The sequence below is a fragment of the Hemitrygon akajei genome, chromosome 11 (assembly GCF_048418815.1).
Source record: "Hemitrygon akajei chromosome 11, sHemAka1.3, whole genome shotgun sequence".
Lineage (NCBI taxonomy): Eukaryota > Metazoa > Chordata > Chondrichthyes > Myliobatiformes > Dasyatidae > Hemitrygon > Hemitrygon akajei.
Window position 1 is genome coordinate 92,205,121 of NC_133134.1, and position 22,392 is coordinate 92,227,512.

Sequence of the window (22,392 nt, forward strand, 5' to 3'; positions counted from 1 at the left end):
ACATATTTGTTTGGTATTTAGCTTTCTAGATAATGTGAATTGAAACCAAGTGTGCATTAAGCACATTCCCACTTATAAACCTGGTGAACCATATGTCCATTTACCAGTATCTCCAGGTCACAGTGACATTCAGTAAAGTTGCTGTTTGGGTTCAAACAAATCTGTTTGCATAATTAGTACAGTAAAACCTTTGTAGGATCATTTGCTGCATCATAGAACTAGAACTAAAATATCTGGAATGTGGGTGAGCAGTGAGGTTTTCTCATTTGTCAGACTCAATGTTGCATTTCTCAACATTGTGTTATTAAGTATTCCAGTGGGAATTTCTCTCAAGTACTGAGATTTGTACATTTAAATTGTTTATTACTTTGTATGATGTTTCCTGCTAATAGTTTCTGAAATAAATTGAAACGTGAATTCTTTTCAAACTAAAGAGGTGGTACATGAGCGTAGTGTTTATTCTCAGCAGCACAAATCAGATGGTCCATTATGACATAATATTTCAAAGGCATGTAGTTTTAGGAGTATGCCGCATGAATTTTATTGTCCATCTTCATGGGTTGCATGTACTTCCTGGATGAATATGAACACTTTATCTGAGTTAACATTGTCTCTGAAGGCCAGGACCTGGCTTGGAAATTTGAGCAACCATCAAGAAGTCATTAACTGGTTATGGCCAGTGTTCTGCTTATGTACTCTTGATACTGTCAAATTTTGAGGATAACAGGAAAATTATCTGCAAAACTGAACAATGGTACATTCAAGTGCATAAACCCAAGAAAGAATGTTTTCTATCCAGATGACTTGAGTGCTCTAGGAAAATTGGAGAACATATTTATTACGGTATTAGCACTGGACAATGCAGAGACGGCATTTAGGGTGACTGAGATGTAATTGATCTTTCACAACTAAGTATAAAATCTACTAAGCCCTTTTTACTGAAGAATTAAATCTGCACCAGATTATGAAGGTAAGTGGTGCATTGATATCCTGGTTTCTTACTGTGAAAGGTTTTAGTCTTCTAGCAAATAGGAAACAAGACTTATCACTAGCTCTGTACCCCAACCCTCCCTTCTCTGAAGCATGCATTCCAAATCTGTATCTCAAAAGAAATAAACAATCTGTACTGCTGTGCGGACATGCTGTTTAATAATTGCATATCATATTAATATAAGATTAATATTAATAATGTTAATAATTCTTCACCATGTGAAGAAACAACAATATTTGAATGTTGGCTGAAACTTCTGAAGGCAATGTTTGTATTCCAAATAGTTTTCGTTTGACTTGATTTGTAATTTTTCTTGAAATCACTTCTCAGTCTTTACTTCTGGAAGAGTCTTGCCATGTGGAACACAAACCTAAAATTAATATTTTTCCCCTTATTAAGGTGACACCTGTATCCTGTAAAACAAGGAAATGTTTTCTCTTTGAAATTAGTAATGGCTTTTAAAAAAGTTGTGTTCCTCGTTCTTCATATTAATATTTCTGACTGCAAATTATATATCCCTTTTTGGTGATCCTTTCGATGTGATATTTCTATTGTATTCTACCAAGTTTCAGCATGGCAGTGTGGAGTTTAATAATGACCTGGTGTTATTGTTATAAGTATTAGCTTTTTAATCCTTTTTTGTGCAAATCAGATTTCTGGAGATCATTGTAAGAGCACAGTTTGAGGAATTGAAGTCCCCTTCCATCAATATGCACTGGGATCATAGCCCTTGATACCCCAACCATCCATTTACCTATCCAAACTTCTAATAAATGCTGAAATTGAGCTTGCATGCACCACTTGAGCTGGCAGCTCATTCCACACTTGCACAACCCTATGAGTGAAGAGTTTTCCCTTGGGTTCCCCTTCAACTTCTCACCTTTCACCCTGCGCCTGTGACCTCTAGTGTTGTCCCACCAAACCTCAGTGGAAAAAGCCTGCTTCCATCTACTTTGTGGAAAATATTTTGCCACAAATCTGACATTTGGAAGGTACTCTAGAAAGAAACCAGTAATACACTGTTTAGCAGTTGAATTGTCAAGTTGAAGAGACTGCCTTTTAAAACAAAAACTGGATTTGCATTATTTGTCTCTTTCGGGATATCCTAAAAGCCTTGGCTACTGAAATATTTGTGCAAAGCAGTTACAGTTTATAAACTCTGCGAAAGACAACACGACTTGAGTAATCTGAATTGTGTAAAGGGATGGCCTTCAATTAGGTTGCAGTATTCACCTGCTTTGAAAGTTTTTCATATTTTATTGTTTTATAACATTGAGTCAGTGGATTTAATTTGGTTTTTAACGCTGATCAACAAAGACTCTCATGTCAAAGTAAAAACAGATCTCCACAAAGTGATCTAAATTAACTACAAATCTAAAACACAAAATAATTGATTGCATAAGTATTCACCCCCTTTAATATGACACCATATCATCACTGGTGCAGCCAATTGGTTTTAGAGGTCACATTATTAGTTAAATGGAGCCATGAAGCATGGTGATGGCTGTATCATGCTGTGGGGAATGCTTCACTGTAGCAGGCCCTGAATGCCTGTAAAGGTAGTGGGTAAACTGAATGCAGCAAAATACAGGGAAATCTTAGAGGAAAATCTGATGTAGTCTGAAAGAGAACTGCAACTTTGGAGAAGATTTGTATTCCACCAAGACAATGACCCCAAGCATAAAGCCAAGTTACACAGGAATGGCTTTAAAAGAACAAAATTAATGTCCTGTAGTGGCCAAGTCAGAGTCCAGACTTCAAACCAATTGAGAATTTGCAGCTGGACTTGGAAAAAGTCTGGTCACTCACGATCCCCATACATCTGACAGAGCTTGAGCAGTTTTGTAAAGAATAGGGAAGAATTGCAATGTCGTGGTGTGCAAAGTTGATGGAGACCTGTACACACAGACTCAAAGCTGCATCTACCAAATACTTGAAGGGGGTGAGTAATTATGCAATCAATTATTTTGTGTTTAACAATTGTAATAAATTTAGACCAATTTGTAGAAATTTGTTTTCACTTTGACACGAAGATCGGTGTCAGAAAAGCCAAATTAAATCCAGTGTGATTCAATGTTGTAAAACAAGAAAACATGAAAACTTCCGGGGGGGGGGGGGGGGGGCAGGAGGTGAATACTTTTTATAGGCACTATAGCTAAATCTTTCGCATCCATAAAAGGTGCACAGGTTACGTGATTTATGATAGAAATTGTGTTGGTTAGTGACAAATGTCATGAAAGACAGAGATAACTATTCATGCACTAGTGCGATCAATAACTCATGACTACAGTGGTGTAGAAATGAGCTCCATTAAAGCTTACAAATGGAAAGTGGATTTGAAGAAAACATTCATAGAAAGAATGGGGCAGTTGGTGATGATTAGCTCCTCTAGTGTTATCAGGTTGTTAAAGATTTCATAATTGGATGATGTGATTAGTTGTGAAAGTTTATTAATAGTGGGCTTGCTATGTTGGCGCCAAATTGTGTGGTGACTTTTGTGGTCTTCCCCTCCAGCATACTTTCTGGTGTGTTGGTTGTTAACATAGTTGACGCATTTCACTCTTTTGATGTACATCTAATAAATAATCTTGAATCCATTAAATAACAAAATTATTTTTGGGGTTCAGATTTAGAGTGCTGTGGTTCTGGTGATATATATAGTAGAGGGAAATTATGCTTATTTATATTTTTGTGAGACAGAGACTCACCAGTTTTGGAGTCTGTTTGATGATTGGGCTTTGGAAGTTCACTATGTTTAAGGGAGTATTGTGTTCAAGAGGCATTCTTTATATAAAAAGCAAAATAACCAGAATTCCGGCATGGGCACAGTGGGTTTAAGGACTTGTTTCTCAAGTTCTGATCATTTGTAGTTTTTAAGATGGATATGTTCTGTGGAAATGTGCAAATTCTGAATGTTTTGGAAGATTTCAATAATTTTGAAGCGTTTGGTGTGAGTAGGATTGACTTTCTTCTTGTGCTGCTTTCATTGCAGTAAAATCCCACTGGAAAATAATCTCTAATAACCAATGTTAATGAGAGAACTTCATTTACTGCTCCCCTGATACTCTGCTTTGTTTCTTTAGAAACACATGCACCCCATTTAGATTTATCTAGGATTCATGGGCTTACCAATACCAATTAGGTATTGATGGACCCACTTTCTCCCCCTCCCCCCCCCCCCCCCCCCCCCACCCCTTTGCCCTTCCAGCACTAAAAATTACACTGTCTCTTTTGGTGGTACCATGATAATCGAGACACTTTGTAGAGAAATTTTTAAAAATTAGCTCTATCACATGTTATTTATAATCTGTCGCTCCACAATGCAGTTTGTTTATAGCCTCCAACCTAGCTATCGATGTGCACTCTGGCATTGCAATAAAAAAGGCACACAGGTTTGAATATTCAAATTTTCTCTTAATTCAAATCGTTATTAAAAAAAAGTTGCTCAGAAATTAGCATTGTCCTTGTCAGTAGAGTTTGTAAGAAAGCAAATCTTAATTCCAATAAAATGTCAGCTGAATTGATCTTACCAATGGTTTTACTGTATTTGTGTATGTTTACTATTTGTGTCTGAGAGGGTGTTTAAGATCTGCAGAATAGAACCCAAAGAGCCAGCTATAGAAGCATCATAGATTTTTTTTTATTATAAGCTCTTCTTGGGCATATCACGGTTAATTAATTTTAGTGAAAATCTACAGTTGCTTTTTAGAGGTATTTTTGATACTGTAAGTCATTCTGTGGCCTTGATTCTGACGTTACAGTAACACAACTTTAGCCATTGATTGAAGTCTTTCTCCATTATCAAGTGTTAAAGTTCTTTGAACCAAGAACCTCATTTTGACTAGTCAAGAAGCCCCAAATAATCTTCTTAAATATTTAAATTCACGAAATTTCATTACTCGTTTAGAGTTTCATTGAACTTATTCAAATACAACACTTTTTAAATTGTTTTTAAGATCTTTTTTTGACTGAAGAGTTTTTGGTTGTGGATGTTTCAGGAACTGAGGAAAAATGAATCTCATGAGCATCCATGATAACGAGATCCTGGTAATTTCATTGGGGCCCTGAAGTTGATGTGTGCGCGATGTTGTTTCTTTGAAAGTATTAAAATTATCTGCAGGCAGCAGGTTTAAGAAACTCCCACCCTAACTTCCTACCTCTTCTACCATTTCCTTCTCACAAGCCAGCTTTTTTTCCTAGCATTTTGACAAACGGGATTAAAGCTGTTACTTTTTAAGTGAATTTGTTGATATCATACTAGTCATAAATACAAAGCTTCGTGCTGCTCTTTACAGGATGTGGACTGGAGTATATAAATTCTAGGTAACTCTTTTTTTGTAACACACACCTGTCAAACAGACGGCCAATCTGGCTGAAGCTAATGCCTCAGAGGAAGATAAAATTAAGGCAATGATGACTCAGTCTGGTCAAGAATATGATCCAGTCAAGTAAGTTGGAAAGTTGTAACTTTCAATTTGCTGATATTTAATAATTGTTTTTTAATTCACTGATGCTATTGATATTAACTGTTAAATTTCCTTTCCTAGTTACATGAAGAAACCTCTGGGTCCTCCACCTCCAACGTATACCTGTTTTCGTTGTGGAAAACCTGGTCATTACATTAAAAATTGCCCAACTAATGGGGTGGGTAAAACAATTTCAGTCTTCTATCATTGTTGTAGTAGTAATGTGCAAAGCAAAAAAAAAGATGCTGGACATCTTGGGGCTAACAATATTGTGGAGACCTTCAAGTCAAGCTGCATCTGTAGAGAAGAAATTAGCTTGCTGAGTATTTCCTTATTTTCCATTTTATGTAGCCCTTGAAGGATTTCTGCCTACCTTCTCTGGCTCAGTGTTGCACAAGTCAACTGACAAAATGGTCTGGTGGGAAATACTTCAAAATATTGAACAGAAGAGCAACATTATAGCAGGCTGTTTTCAAAAGTAGTTGCAGTTTCTAGTCACTTGTATTCAAATCGAACAGCATCAGGGAATTAGATTGTTGTTTACTGCTTGGATGACTGGATTGTCTTTTGACCTATTTTCAGAGTTGACATTTTACTAGAATCCTTAATTTTTTTTGGATCTGTAACTGGAATAGCATCCATGCAAAGTAAGTTCTGGGATTGCACATTGCAGGTAATTAGCCAGATGTTAATGTACTCATCCCCATTGTGGGTTCACAACTACATTTTAATAATGATAAATGAGCTAAGTTGAGACTGGGGCTCTATGATAGATGCTCAAGTAGAAACTAAAGTCTTTACTGTTACAAAAAATCACTAACATTGTCTATTTATGAAATTCGGTGTTTATTTTTCAATTTTTTAAAAATATGTGAAATATTTAGGACAAAAATTTTGAAGCTGTGCCAAGGATTAAGAAGAGCACAGGCATTCCCCGCAGTTTCATGGTGGAAGTTGATGACCCAAATATGAAGGGTGCAATGCTGACCAACACAGGGAAATATGCTATACCCACAATTGATGCGTAAGTACTGTAATATTACTGAATTCCTGATGTTATTTATTGGAGGGGCTTTTAATTAATGTGGTACAAGGGTTAAATAGCTTGGGTCTGAAAATCTCCACTTAAATCATTTCCTATGTAATCTTATGCTGTCAGTCTGAACATAGTACTTAAACAAAAGCTGTGTGGGAATTCAGCAGGTATATGAATGAGGAAAGGTAGGGGAGTTAATGATCTACAACATAAAGCTAAATTAAGTGAAATCAGAATTCTGACTGAATACCAATTTGAACAATATTTGGAAATTGGTGCAAAGGATGTGTCGTTCTTTAATAAACTAGGAATATAAAATTTATAAGAATGGGGGTGGCTCAATCAGAGCAACATTAATAAAGGTTTTGTAAAAGGGATTGAACTCGTGCCCTGTTGTTTATGATTCCTGTGCCACGTGGGAGCCTGAAGACAGAGTCTGAGGTCAGGCCTGTGAAAGTTGTATCAGATTTTATATTTTATATTCCATTCCATAACCATAGACTGACACTTCAGAAAACACAGGAATGAAATATACCTTCAAAATGTGTGTCTCTAAGACTGATACTCATGTTTTTGATGAGGGGTGATACCACCTTGGAGTGTAGTCTATTCGGGGAAAAAAAGGTAATATGGGGAACTGAAAGGCAATGGAGTCATAAGTGAATGTAATCTAACATAACTAAAAATGGGTAGGCTATTCACAGTTCATTAAGACTACAACAATTCCTATGTTGATTTTCCCATGCAAGAACATTTGGGGAACAGTAACCAAATGACTACTAGTGAAATGGAATAGTGGATGGCAGTTTTTTTGGTGCAAGTAAGGTACACACTAACAAAAGGGAATGCATGGCGTCATGCACTTCTGTGAGAGAAATGTGTGGGTGGCATATGAGTGAAAAACAGGGAAACAGGCTCATGCTCAAATCAGAATCAGAAAGTTAACAGACAACTGGAGCAAGTGGTGAATTAAGACAAATGATACATTGTTAGACAAAGGAGTTCAGAGGAAAGAAAAGTTGCAACTGCTCAAGGACCTAATGAGGATGTATCTATGTAGTGCCATGGAGGCAGTCCAAAAGAGATTCATTCAATGAATTCCTAGAGTTAAGAGTATATTATCACAAGCAGCCAAAGATATTAATGTGTATTTTTAGTATTGTGAAGAAGCTGAGCAAGTCTTGTATAGTACTTGCCTGTTACTGAGACGTACAAGATCCTGAGAGGAAATGAGAACTATATTTCATTAGGAGCTTGAGGAGACTTCATATGTTACCAGACTCAAGCAAACTTCTACAGATGTATCATGGAGACCATTCTAACTGATTAGCGTTAGGGTTTAGGACCAAGATGAGGAGAAACTTCTTCACACAGAGAGTAGTGAATCTGTGGAATTCTCTGCCACAGGAAACAGTTGAGGCCAGTTCATTGGCTATATTTAACCATATAACAATCACAGCATGGAAACAGGCCATTCCGGCCCTCCTAGTCCGTGCCGAACTCTTAATCTCACCTAGTCCCACCTACCCGCACTCAGCCCATAACCCTCCACTCCTTTCCTGTCCATATACTTATCCAATTTTACCTTAAATGACACAACTGAACTGGCCTCTACTACTTCTACAGGAAGCTCATTCCACACAGCTATCACTCTCTGAGTAAAGAAATACCCCCTCATGTTTCCCTTAAACTTTTGCCCCCAACTCTCAAATCATGTCCTCTCGTTTGAATCCCCCCTACTCTCAATGGAAACAGCCTATTCACGTCAACTCTATCTATCCCTCTCAACATTTTAAATACCTCGATCAAATCCCCCCTCAACCTTCTACGCTCCAATGAATAGAGACCTAACTTGTTCAACCTTTCTCTGTAACTTAAGTGCTGAAACCCAGGTAACATCCTAGTAAATCGTCTCTGCACTCTCTCTAATTTATTGATATCTTTCCTATAATTCGGTGACCAGAACTGTACACAATATTCCAAATTTGGCCTTACCAATGCCTTGTACAATTTTAACATTACATCCCAACTTCTGTACTCAATGCTCTGATTTATAAAGGCCAGCGTTCCAAAAGCCTTCTTCACCACCCTATCTACATGAGACTCCACCTTCAGGGAACTATGCACTGTTATTCCTAGATCTCTCTGTTCCACTGCATTCCTCAATGCCCTACCATTTACCCTGTATGTTCTATTTGGATTATTCCTGCCAAAATGTAGAACCTCACACTTCTCAGCATTAAACTCCATCTGCCAACGTTCAGCCCATTCTTCTAACCGGCATAAATCTCCCTGCAAGCTTTGAAAACCCACCTCATTATCCACAACACCTCCTACCTTAGTATCATCAGCATACTTACTAATCCAATTTACCACCCCATCATCCAGATCATTTATGTATATTACAAACAACATTGGGCCCAAAACAGATCCCTGAGGCACCCCGCTAGTCACCGGCCTCCATCCCGATAAACAATTATCCACCACTACTCTCTGGCATCTCCCATCTAGCCACTGTTGAATCCATTTTATTACTCCAGCATTAATACCTAACGACTGAACCTTCTTAACTAACCTTCCATGTGGAACTTTGTCAAAGGCCTTGCTGAAGTCCATATAGACTACATCCACTGCCTTACCCTCGTCAACATTCCTCGTAACTACTTCAAAAAATTCAATAAGTTTTGTCAAACATGACCTTCCACGCACAAATCCATGCTGGCTACTCCTAATCAGATCCTGTCTATCCAGATAGTTATAAATACTATCTCTAAGAATACTTTCCATTAATTTACCCACCACTGATGTCAAACTGACAGGTCTATAATTGCCAGGCTTACTTCTAGAACCCTTTTTAAACAATGGAACCACATGAGCAATACGCCAATCCTCCGGCACAATCCCCGTTTCTAATGACATCTGAAAGATCTCCGTCAGAGCTCCTACTATCTCTACACAAACTTTCCTCAAGGTCCTGGGGAATATCCGGTCAGGACCCGGAGATTTATCCACTTTTAAATTTCTTAAAAGCGCCAGTACTTCCACCTCTTTAATTGTCATAGGTTCCATAACTTCCTTACTTGTTTCCCACACCTTACACCATTCAATATCCTTCTCCTTAGTGAATACCGAAGAGAAGAAATCGTTCAAAATCTCTCCCATCTCCCTCGGCTCCACACATAGCTGACCACCCTGATTCTCTAAGGGACCAATTTTATCCCTCACTATCCTCTTACTTTTAATATAACTGTAGAAGCCTTTCGGATTTACTTCCACCTTATTGGCCAAACCAAACTCGTAACTTCTTTTAGCTTTTCTAATCTCTTTCTTAAGTTTCCTTTTACATTCTTTATATTCCTCGAGCAATTCCTTTACTCCATGCTGCCTATATCTATTGTAGACATCCCTCTTTTTTCGAACCAAGTTTCTAATATCCCTTGAAAACCATGGCACTTTCAAACCTTTAACCTTTCCTTTCAACCGAACAGGAACATAAAGATTCTGTACTCTCATAATTTCACCCTTAAATGACCTCCATTTCTCTATTACATCCTTCCCATAAAACAACTTGACCCAATCCACTCTCTCTAAATCCCTGCGCATCTCCTCAAAGTTAGCCTTTCTCCAATCAAAAATCTCAACTCTAGGTCCAGTCCTGTCCTTCTCCATAATTATATTGAAGCTAATGCTGTTGTGATCACTGGACCCGAAGTGCTCCACAACACATTCATCTGTCAGCTGACCTATCGCATTCCCTAACAGGAGATCCAACACTGCCCCATCTCTAGTCGGTACTTCTATGTATTGTTGCAAAAAACTATCCTGCACACATTTCACAAACTCTAAACCATCCAGCCCTTTTACAGAATGAGCTTCCCAATCTATGTGTGGAAAATTAAAATCTCCCACAATCACCACCTTGTGTTTACTACAAATATCTGCTATCTCCTTACACATTTGCTCTTCCAACTCACGCTCCCCATTAGGTGGCCTATAATACACTCCTATCAGTGTTACTACACCTGTCCCATTCCTCAATTCCACCCAAATAGCCTCCCTAGAGGAGCTCTCTAATCTATCCTTCCAAAGCACCACCGTAAGATTTTCTCAGACAAGCAATGCAACACCTCCTCCTCTGGCCCCTCCTACTCTATCACACCTGCAGATGCAGTTAGATATGGCCCTTGTGGCTAAAGGGATCCGGGGGTATGGAGAGAAGGCAGGTACAGGGTTCTGAGTTGGATGATCAGCCATGATCATACTGAATGGCGGTGCAGGCTCGAAGGGCCGAATGGCCTACTCCTGCACCTATTTTCTATGGTTGTCTTACAGTCTAGTATGGAGGGGCAGAAGATATTGGAAAAAGTTGCAAACTCATCTAGCACCACCATGGGCACCAGTCTCCCCAGCGTCGAGGACATCTTCAAAGAGCAATGCCTCAACAAGGTGGCTTTCATCATTAAGGACCTCCTTCACCCAGAACAATGCCCACTTTTCATTGCTACTATCAAGGAGGTTGTACAGGAGATAAGACTGGAAGTTTTAGGAATAGCATCTCCTCTGCCATCAGGATTTCTGAACTAAACAATGAACTCGTACACTAACTCACTACTTTTGCATTGCTTTCTTTTGCACTACTCATTTATATATACTCATATATATACCGTAGATTTCGCTTTACAGAGCGCACCTGATTAAAAGCCGCTGGCTCTAATTTTAGAAAGAAAATCAATTTTGTACTTGTACAAGCCGCACCGGATTTTAGGCTGCACCGGATTTTCGGCCGCAGGTGTCCCACGTTGTAATATGAGATATTTACACAGAAAGATATTACACGTGAGGATTTTTTAACTTTTAATTAAATCCATATGGTAACATAAACAAATACATATTGCAAATGCTTTTTTTCGAACCGTGCCTGTAACGCGGCTACTTTTAAATATACATACGTATCGGTAACACACAAATTACGTTGCGTATACTTTTTTACTGAACAACATTCCAATATCTCCTAACGACTGGTAAAAAATATATATACTGCAGCCTACCAGGAAAAGTTATTGATCGCCTTTAACTTAAAAGCAGCGTTCGCTCAGATCTAATGCCGCTCGCCCCCACCTTCCCGTTTATCGCAAACCGGTATTTCCCACAAGACGCGGCGAAACCGGGTGTGACGTCATAGCATCCCGGGATGTAGTACAGAAAACAAATATAGTTAAAACACTTCTAACTTTAACTAGAAATTACTAACAAATGAATTACTAAGCGAAAATATTATAAACTAAATAACTGCCATAAAGGCAGCACAATGCTTTTCTTCGAGTGTTTTCCATGTTGATGAGGGTGAGTACAAATGACTGATTTACAATAATTTAATTGTGAAAGTGCGCTTGATTTATCGTACAATTTCATTGGACCTCTGTGAACTACTCATCAATTTTATTGGTCTACTGTTACGAGGCAAAATGTTTTTGGCGGCATGAAAAAAAATCATGCATTAGCCGCACCGTAGTAAAGGCCGCAGTGTTCAAAGCTGTTCAAAATGTGGGAAAAAAGTAGCGGCTTATAATCCGACATCTACGGTATATATATTTATAATACTCATTTATATATATATATATCTCTCTCTCTCTCAAAATAAATTTATAGTTCTATATATTGCACTATTCCCAACATATGCCAATGATCCAGAGTTACAAACCTGATTCTAATTCTGAGAGAGTAGCGGTTGAGATGTTTTCCACCAGGAGGAGACAGCGTTAAAATGTAAAGCAGTAATTATTTAAAACTGAGATGCATTGGATGTTGTAGTTTATGATGAATCTTTTAAATTCTCACCTGTAGTTGTGGCGGCTGGATCACTTGGTATTTAAAAAGGAAGTTGATGCATTTTCAAATAATGAGGAAGGAAATTAAAGGTTATGGGAAGTGGCATAGAAGAATAGATGAGAGCTGGAGTAAGTCTGCTGTGAAATTGAATGGTGGGCAGGCTTGAGGGACTGAGTGACTATTATTTTCTTAAGCCGATACTATGAGAATTTTAGGAGAAAATTGGAGTGAACAAAGGAGTTGTAGAAAAACTAGTTTTGCACAAAACTAGAACAAGTCACCTGTTTTGAAAGAGATGCATCCATGAGAACAGTGGGGCTGGAGTTTGAGGAAGCATTTATTGTAATTCTCTCAATACCAAGAAGGGCCCAGACAACTTAGAACCAGCAAAGGTAAGTGTTCGAAAGAGAAAGTGGCTAACAACGTGTTTAGGCATTCTAACATATGGAAAAAAATTCTTGAAGCAATAATCTGAAGAAATAAGCCTCAACAGCATAATTGATATTTGTTAAGTGACCATAATTTGGTATTATTAAGTGACAAGGTAGGTGGAGGCAATACAATAGATGATAATGCTTTTCACATGGTTTATATTTAACGTCAATTTAGCCAAACTAAGAATGGAACAGTTTAGGTTAGCTCCTTTTTGTCTAAAGGATTGTCAGTGCAGGGATCACTTCTTTTGCTGTTTGACTCAGCAGTCACATGCCAGAATGTTGGTTAATCAATTATAACAACTAAACAAGTATCAGCTCAGTCAGTTACTGGAGCATTTATGATTCTAAAATGCTAAACTACTTGATTTATATTTTTTATTGTAAATGGAGGGTAAAATTAAAAGTCATCTAGCTGACAGTTACTTTACCATTTAAGACAATTCAATTGATATTTTTGTGGGCTGCCTTCAATGGCACTAGTTGTCATTAGAAACAGACCATTTAATTATTTATTTGCAGGGTTCATATCCCAAAGATAAACCTTTTCACAAGTAATATTCCTCTCACTTTCAGCATTGATTCTGTTTTAGAGTTGGATATTTGCCTTTGCTTGTCTTGGCAACCCAACTCTCATATCTTGTATTCCAGAGAAGCATATGCACAAGGCAAAAAAGAAAAGCCACCATTCCTGCCAGAGGAGCCCTCATCTTCATCAGAAGAGGAAGATCCGATTCCTGATGAACTGTTGTGCCTTATCTGCAAAGATCTTATGAATGATGCTGTTGTCATACCATGCTGTGGAAACAGTTACTGTGATGACTGTAAGTGACTCTGAGCATTCAAGCAAAATTCAGTGCTTTAAGAGTTCCATGGGGGACATAATGTTATGGTCCATGCAGGAACGTAATATAGAAGTAATGTAGGTCGAGGATCTCTAGAGCAATAGGGTCTAGGTGAGAAACAACCATAAATATTTATCTGAGTATTAAGTGAGATGCATGCAGATTATGATTGGTTCATTTAAGTCAGTGAATGCTCTGGTGTGACAGGCACTGGCAAGTGCTGGATGTAGAGGATCTGTTCTATTGGTTTGAGAATTGGTTCTGTCAAAGTGATAAGCTAGGGACCTTGAACTGAAATGGATGATGAAGGAAGAGGGATACTTTTGAATAATGAGAATTGGTAATAAAGCAATGTATTAACATAAATAATAAACTTACAAGATAATATAAAAATAATATGTCAGCAACAGATGTCTACGTGGAAGAGAATGGTTAAAAGAATATTTAAGGCTCTAGCTGAATATACATACAGATCAAAGTTTCAGATGGGACATGAGTTTCAAGGAGAGGAAGTAACTTCTGATTAGACAAGTGTGAGGCATTGCACTTGGGGTGGACAAACGAGGGTAATGAGGCATTGCAGAGTGCAGTACAACAGAGGGATCAGGGAAAACATCCATGAAAGTGGTGTCACAGGTAGATGGGTCATTAAGAGAACTTTTGGCATGTTGGTCTACATAAATGAAAGTACTGAGTACATGATTTGGAATGTTGAACTTGTATAAAGTGTTGATGTGACCTAATTTAGTGCAGTTCTGTTCACATGTGTACCCACTGGAAAGATATCAGTAAGATTGAAAGAGTGCAGTATAAATTTACAAGGATGTTGCAGGGACTTGACCTGAATTATAGGTTAGGACTTTATTCTATATTGGGCCATTCAGCCCTTCGAGTCTGCTGCACCATTCAAACATGGGCTGATCCAATTCTTCCAGTTATCCTCACTCCCCTGCCTTCTCCCCATGCCCTTTGAGGCCCTGGCTAATCAAAAACTTACCTATCTCTGCCTTAAATGCACCCAGTGACTTGGCCTCCACAGCCGCTCGTGGCAACAAATTCCTCAGGTATACCACCCTCTGACTAAAGTAACTTCTCCGCATCTCTGTTCTAAATGGGCGTGCTTTAGTCCTGAAGTTGTGCTCTCTTGTCCTAGAAAACCCTACCATGGGAAATAACTTTGCTATATCTAATCTGTTCAGGCCTTTTAACATTTGGAATGTTTCTATGAGATTCCCCCTCATTCTCCTGAACTTTAGAGAATACAGCCCAAGAGCTGACAGATGTTTGTTATATGGTAGCCCTTTCATTCCTGAACCCTCTCCAATGTTGGTATATCCTTTCTGTGTGTGGTGCGTTGCTAAGTGGATAAGACATTGATCTAGTGATCTGAAGGTCGCTAGTTCGAGTCTTAGCTGAGGCAGCGTGTTGTGTCCTTGAGCAAGGTACTTAGCCACACATTGCTCTGCGACAACACCGGTGACAAGTTGTAGGGGTCTTAATGCCCTTCCCTTGGATGACAATGGTGACGTGGAGAGGGGAGACTTGCAGCATGGGCAACTGCAGGTCTTCCATACAACCTTGCCCAGTCCTCAAGTCATCATTGAAAATCGATGGACAGCCGAAGAAGAAGGTACCCCTTTCTAAAATAAGGAGCCCAAAACTGCACACAATTCTCCAAGTGTGATCTCAGAAGTGCTTTATAGAGCCTCAACATCACATCCCTGCTCTTACATTCTGTACCTCTAGAAATAAATGCCAACATTGCATTCTCCGCCTTCATTACTAACTCAACCTGGAGGTTAACCTTTAGGGTATCCTGCACAAGGACTGCCTAGTCCCTTTGCATATCTGCATTTTGAATTCTCTCCCCATCTGTCGGTTTACTACTTCCACCAAAGTGCATGACCATACACTTTCCAACATTGTATTTTATTTGCAACTTCTTTGCCCATTCCTCTAAACCATCTAAGTCTCTGCAGGCTCTCTTTCTTCAACACTACCTGCTCCTCCACCTACCTTTGTATCATCGGCAAATTTAGCCACAAATTCATTAATCCCCCAGTCCAAATCATTGACATACATTGTAAAAAGCAGCGGCCCCACCAACCCCTGTGGAACTCCACTGGTAACCGGCAGCCAGTCAGAATAGGATCCCTTTATTCCTACTCTCTGTTCTCTGCCAATCAGCCAATACCCCACCCATGTGAGTAACTCCCCTATAATTCCGTGGGCTCTTATCTTGCTAATCAGCCTCATGTGCAGCACCTTGTCAAAGGCCTTCTGAAAATCCAAGTACAGCACATCTACTGCATTTCCTTTGTCTACCCTGCTTGTAATTTCTGCCTAGGAAAAGTTTTCAATAAGCAGTAATCGCGCCTTGGGTAAACCTCATCGGCTACTATACTGCCACTGCGCCTTAAATAGATTGCAGTAGGTTAGTCGGGCAGGGTTTTTCTTTCAGGAAGCCATGCTGGCTTTGGCCTATCTTGTCATGCCTCCAGGTATTCCATACTCTCATCTGCAACTATCAATTCCCACAACTTCCCAACCACTGATGTCAGGCTTAACAGGTCTATTGTTTCCTTTTTGCTACTTTCCACCCTTCTTGTATAGCAGAGTAACATTTGCAATTTTCCAGTTATCTAGTATGATGCCGTAATTTATCAATTCTTGAAAGATTATTGTTAATGCTTCTGCAATCTCTCTAGCTACTTCCTTCAGGACCTGAAGGTGCATTCCATGAGGTCCAGGAGATTAAGCTTCCTGAGCACTTTCTCAGTCGTAATTTTCACTACACATACTTCACTTCCCTGACACCCTTGAAAGTCCTGTATACTGCAGATGTCTTCCACTTTGACAACTGATGTAAAATACGCATTCAGTTCCTCTGCCATCTCTACATTCCTCATTACAATACTTCCAGCGTCATTTTCTATTGGTCCTATACCTACCCTCAACTCTGTTTTACCCATTATATACTTAAAAAAAGCTTTTAGTATCTTCTTTGATATTAGTCGCCAGCTTCCTTTCATAATTCATCTTCTTCTTCCTAATGACCTTTTTATTTTCCTTCTGTAAGCTTCTAAAAGCTTCCCAATCCTCTATCTTGACACTAGCTTTGGCTTCCTTGTATACCTCTTTTCCTTTTACTTTGACTCTGACTTCACTTGTCAGTCACAATAGTGTCCTCCTTCCATTCGAAAATTTATTCTTATATGGTTAATACATCTGTCTTGCACTTCCTTCAATTTTTCACAGAAAGTCCAGCCATTGCTGCTCTGCTGTCCTTCCTGCAAGTGTCCCTTTCCAGTCAACATTGGCCAGTTCCCCTCTCATGCCATTGTAATTTCCTTTATTCCATTAAAATAACGACAAGTTGGAATTTAGTTTCTCCCTCTCAATTTCAAAATGAACTTGATCATATTGTGATAACTGTTCCGTAAGGGTTCCTTAAACTTAAGCTCTCTTATCACCTCCAGATCATTACACAACATCCAATCCAACTCAGCCGATCCCCTAGCGGGCTCAACAACAAGCTGTTCTAAAAATCCATCCCTTAGACATTCTACAAATTCTCTCCCTTGAGGTCCAGTACTGGCCTGGTTTTCCCAATCCACTTTCTTGTTAAAATCCCCAACGATTACCATGACATTGCCCTTCTGACATACCTTTTCTATCTTAAGCTGTAGTTTGTAATCCACATCCCGGCTGCTGTTTGGAGGCTTGTATACTACTGCCATTAGGGTCCTTTTACCCTTGCCATTTCTTAACTCAATCCACAGAGACTCTACACCTTCCAATCCTATGTCATTCCTTTCTAATGATTGAATATTATTTCTCATACACAGGGCCACACCACCCCCTGATCTTTCTGATACACAGTATATCCTTGGATATTCAACTCCCAATGGCAGCCATCCTTTAGCCAAGTTTCAGTGATGGCTACTACGTCATATTTGCCAATCTGCAGCTGAATTTCAAGATCGTCCATTTTATTTCTTATGCTGCATGCATTTAAACAACACTTTCAGTCCAGTATTTCTTGTTTTCTGTTTTAACTGCACCACGCCTCTATTGCCCTGTAACTCATCCCACTGGCTGTGATTATCCTTCATCTCCTGCCTGTCCTTTCTATCATTTCTGCCGCACACTATCTTTGATTTATTTCTGTTTTCCCCTTCCTCAGCCCTATCAATCTGGTTCCCATCCCCTGCCAAATTAGTTTAAACAGCTCCATTAAACCTGCCTGCTAGGATATCGGACCCCTTTGGTGTAGCCCGTCCTTTTTGTACAGGTCATACTTCCCCCAGAAGATATCCCGATGATCCAGGAACCTGAAGCTCTGCCCCCTACTTCAGTCTTTCAACCATGCATTAATATGCCTGATCATGCTATTCTTGCGGTCATTAGCACCTGGCATAAGCAGCAATCCTGAGATTACTACCTTGGAGATCCTGCTTCCAGGTTGCTACCCAACTCCCTGAATTCTCTCTTCAGGACCTCCTCCCTTTTTCTACCTTTGTCATTGGTACCAACGTGTGCTAAGACTTCTGGCTGTTCACCCTCTCCCTTCAGAATTCTCTTGCACCGAGACATCCCATACCCTGGCACCTGGGAGGCAACACACCATGTAGGTATCTCTATCAGGCTGACAGAACCTCCTGTCTGTTCCTCTCACTATGCAATCCCCTGTGACTACTGAAAGGTGAAATGTTTAAGAGTAACATTAACAAGAGTAACATCAGTGACCAGTGGTGTGCCTCAGGGATCTGTCTGAGACATTTACTCTTTGTGATTTTTATAAATGACCTGGATGAGGAAGTGGAGGGATGGATTAGTAAGTTTGTTGTTGATACAAATGTTGGAGGTGTTGTGGATAGTGTGGAGGGCTGTCAGAGGTTACAGCGGGACAGTAATAGGATGCAAAAGTGGGCTGAGAAGTGGCAGATGGAATTATAAATGTGAAGTGGTTTATTTTGGTAGGTCAAATATGATGGCAGAATATAGTATTAATGGTAAGACTCTTGGCAGTGTGGAGGATCAGAGTGATCTTGGGGTCCGAATCTATAGGACACTGAAAGCTGCTGTGCAGATTGACTCTGTGGTTAAGAAGGCGTATGGTGTATTGGCCTTCATCAAAAGTAGCATCGAATTTAGGGGCCAAGAGGTAATGGTGCAGCTGTATAGGACCCTGGACAGACCCCACTTGGAGTACTGTGCTCAGTTCCGGTCGCTTCACTATAGGAAAGATGTGGAAACCATAGGAAGGGTGCAGAGGAGATTTACAAGGTTTTGCCTGGATTTGGAAGCATGCCTTATGAGAATAGGTTGAGTGAGCTCAGTCTTTTTTCCTTGGAGCGACGGAAGATGAGAGGTGACCTGATAGAGGTATATAAGATGATAGGCATTGATCGTGTGGATAGTCAGAGGCTTTTTAAGAGACTTTTGGATAGGTACATGGAGCTTGGAAAAATAGAGGGCTATGGGTAAGCCTAGTAATTTCTAAGGTAGGGGCATGTTCGGCTCAACTTTGTGGGGCCGAATGGCCTGTATTGTGCTGTAGGTTTTCTATGTTTTTATGTTTCTACCATTAGAGGGAATCATCACTCAGAGGGTAGTAAGAGTGTGGAGAACAAGCCTCTAGTGGAAGTGGTGAATGTGGGTTTGACTTCAACATTTAACAAAAATTTGGATAGTAGTATGAAGGGCTATGTTCCATGTGCTGGGTATTAGGACTGGACAGAATAACAGTTTGGCTGTCCTGAGCTGAAGAATACCCAATGTTCTACGTCCTATGATAGAATTCATGGGGCAGTTTGAGAGGAAGAAACTTGTATTACTGTGGAGTAAAGAAAATTAGAAGCATAAGAGAAAAGCTGGCATTGATTGGAAGGGGAAAGTAGCTGTGATGACAGCAGAACAGCAATGGCTTGAGTCCCTGGGGGGAAACTCAGAAGGTGCAGGATGGAAGGATGAGGCAACCATAGCTGACACGGTAAGTCATAGAAGCATAAAAGTAAAAGAGAAGGCATATAATAGAGAAAAGATTAGTGGGAAGTTAGAAGATTGCAAAGCTTTTAAAAACACATTAGAAGATAACTTTTTTAAAAAAGCTATGACAGGAAAGATGAAATATGAAAGTATACCAGCCAGTAATAAAAAAGATTTTTTTCAGATATGCAAGTTAAAAAAAAGTGAGAGTAGATGTTGGATTGGTGGAAAGTGACACTGAGGAGGTAGTAATGGGGGTTTAAAGAAATGACAGACGAACTGAAAAAGTATTCTGTGTCAGTCTTCCTGTGGAAGACATTAATAGTTTGCCGGAGATCTGAGTGTTGGGGGAGAGTGAACAGAGTTGATATTATTAAGGAGAAGCTGAAATGTCTGAAGGTCGAGGAGTCACTTTGAATACACCCCAGGGTTCTGAAATAGGTAACTGAAGAGATTGTGGAAACCCATCAGTAGTTATGAAGGGCTGGAAAATTGCAAATGCCACTTCACTTTTTAAGAAGGGAGGGAGGCAGAAGAATTTTAGGCCAGTTAGCCTGACTTCAGTGGTTGGGAAGATGTTGGGAGTCCATTATTAAGGATCAAGTTTGGGGATACTTGGCACATGATAAAATAGGCCACCAAAGTCAGCATGTAGTGAGATAGATCAGCAAGTTCAGTGGTGTTGCAACAACAACCTTGCACCCAAGGCCAAGGAATTGATTGTGGACTTTAGGAAGGGAAAGTCAAGGAAACACACATCAGTCCTCATTGGGGGCTCAGCAGTAGAAAGGGTGAGCAGTTTTAAGTTTCTATCCTATCTATCCAGGGCCCAACATATTGATGCAATTACAAAGAAGGTTTGACAGTGGCGATATTTCATTAGGAGTTTGAGGAGGCTCGTTCTTTTTGCACTGCTCGAGTGTAGCGGTCTTGTCATGATCTTCTTTCTCCCTACCCCCACCCCGACCTGAAACATCTAATGATTAAGAGACCATTGTACTTACCAGGAGACTTTTGTGATCCTGACTGCAGTTTATGTGTATGCAGGTTTCCCCCGCTATCCGAAAGTACAGCGTTCCTATGAAGCCTTTCGTAAGCTGCATAAAGCGAAGAAGCAATTACCATTAATTTATGTGGAAAAAATTTTTGAACATTCCCAGACCCAAAAAATAACGTACCAAATCATACCAAATAGCACTTAAAACCTAAAATAACATTAGCATATAGTAAAAGCACGAATGATATGATAAATGCACAGCCTATATAAAGTAGAAATAATGTATGTACAGTGTAGTTTCACTTACCAGAATTGGGAAGATTTACCCAAAACCGATTTGTAGGAAAAAATCGGCACGTACACACATGTGCACACACCTGCCTACGCAAGGCTTCACAGTCATGGTAGTCTTTCTTGGGATAAACAAGTTTACAGCAGGTGCCTTTTTTCATAAAAGTGAAAACCCTCTTAGGATTCCTTTCAGTTAGCGAAAACGGGTACTAATGTAGGTCTTTCATAAAAGCGGGGGACACCTGTACCACTAAAGGCAGATGTTCTGCAAGAACTCATACATTGAGTGCAGTGAATAGCAAACAAGAAACAACCTAGCTTATACCTTTCAAATCAATGTTGGGGACTTCAGTCATGCTTTTTGGAAGAAATCTCCGCCCAATTATTAACATTATCACTTGCAACACCTAAGGTCCCAACCTATAGTTAATAATCTGTACAGTTCCATGCCTAGATCACATTTTGGGAAAGCTGTCCTCCCACCTGCATAGCAAGGCTCCAGAGATAAGAGTAACAGAGGTGGTCATGGGAGGCTGAGGAGTGGCTGTGGGATTGCTTCGATTTGGTGTACAGGGCTGCATTCAAGAGTTTTTCAGAGGATCTGAATGAATACATCATGGTTGGCATGGACTTTATATATTTTTTAAAAAAGTCATAGAGAGTGTGCCCCCACTGTGTGTATGGCAGGTCTTGAATGCTATCTTCTCCTACAGAGCAAAACTCTCAATAAGCTTCATGACCTAGATAGGCTCCTAGATACCTCCTTATGCAAATAGATCCTTGATTTCCTCACTTGCAGACCACAGTCAGCTTAGATTGGCAACAACATCTTCATGATCTCCATCAGCACAGGTGTAGCACAGGGCTATGTGCTTAATCTCCTGCTCTACTCACTGTATACTTATGACTGTGGCTAAGCACAGCTTCAATGCCATATTCAGGTTTGCTGGCGATACCACTGTTGTAGGCCGAATCAAAGCAAGTGATGAATCAACAATAGGAGGGAGATTAAAAATCTGGCTGAGTGATGCCATGACAACAATCTCTTACTCGATGTCAGCAAGACCAAGGAACTAAGCATTAACTTCAGGAGGTAGAGACCAGAGGTCCATTAGATGGTCCTTATTGGTGGATCATAAGTGGAGAGGGTTATGAACTTTAATTTACTTGGTGCTGTTATTTTGGAGGACCTATAATAAAAATTATGAAGAAAGTGCAGCAGCGCCTCTACTTTCTTAGAAGTTTGGGAAGGTCGGCATTAATTTAAAACTGTAAGAAACTTCTATAGATGAATAGTGGAGCATATATTGCCCGGTTGCATCACGGGTAGAAGTGCCAATGCCCTTGAATGGAAATGCCTACAAAAAGTCTTGGTTACATCCCAGTGCATCTTGGGTAAAACCCATCTAACCATTGAACACATCTGCAGAGAACATTGTCACAGGAAAGTAGCATCCACCATCCAGGCCCTGCTCTACTGCCATCAGGAAGAACACACCACCGGGTTCAGGA

The 22,392-nt window shown here is 39.7% G+C and overlaps 1 protein-coding gene and 1 non-coding gene across 2 annotated transcripts in view; one reads left to right on the plus strand and one right to left on the minus strand.

The window, feature by feature from the left end:
• The window catches only part of rbbp6 (retinoblastoma binding protein 6), a 90,579-nt gene that overhangs the window by 38,928 nt on the left and 29,259 nt on the right, over window positions 1-22,392 (plus strand). The window contains exons 5-8 of the mRNA XM_073061345.1: window positions 5,351-5,439; window positions 5,539-5,635; window positions 6,342-6,481; window positions 13,408-13,580. Of these exons, the coding sequence (XP_072917446.1) occupies window positions 5,351-5,439; window positions 5,539-5,635; window positions 6,342-6,481; window positions 13,408-13,580 (499 nt within the window). The remainder of the gene's footprint in view (window positions 1-5,350; window positions 5,440-5,538; window positions 5,636-6,341; window positions 6,482-13,407; window positions 13,581-22,392) is intronic.
• Window positions 15,866-16,022, minus strand: LOC140736394 (U4 spliceosomal RNA). The gene has a single exon (XR_012100928.1). It is a non-coding gene; the product is annotated as a U4 spliceosomal RNA (small nuclear RNA).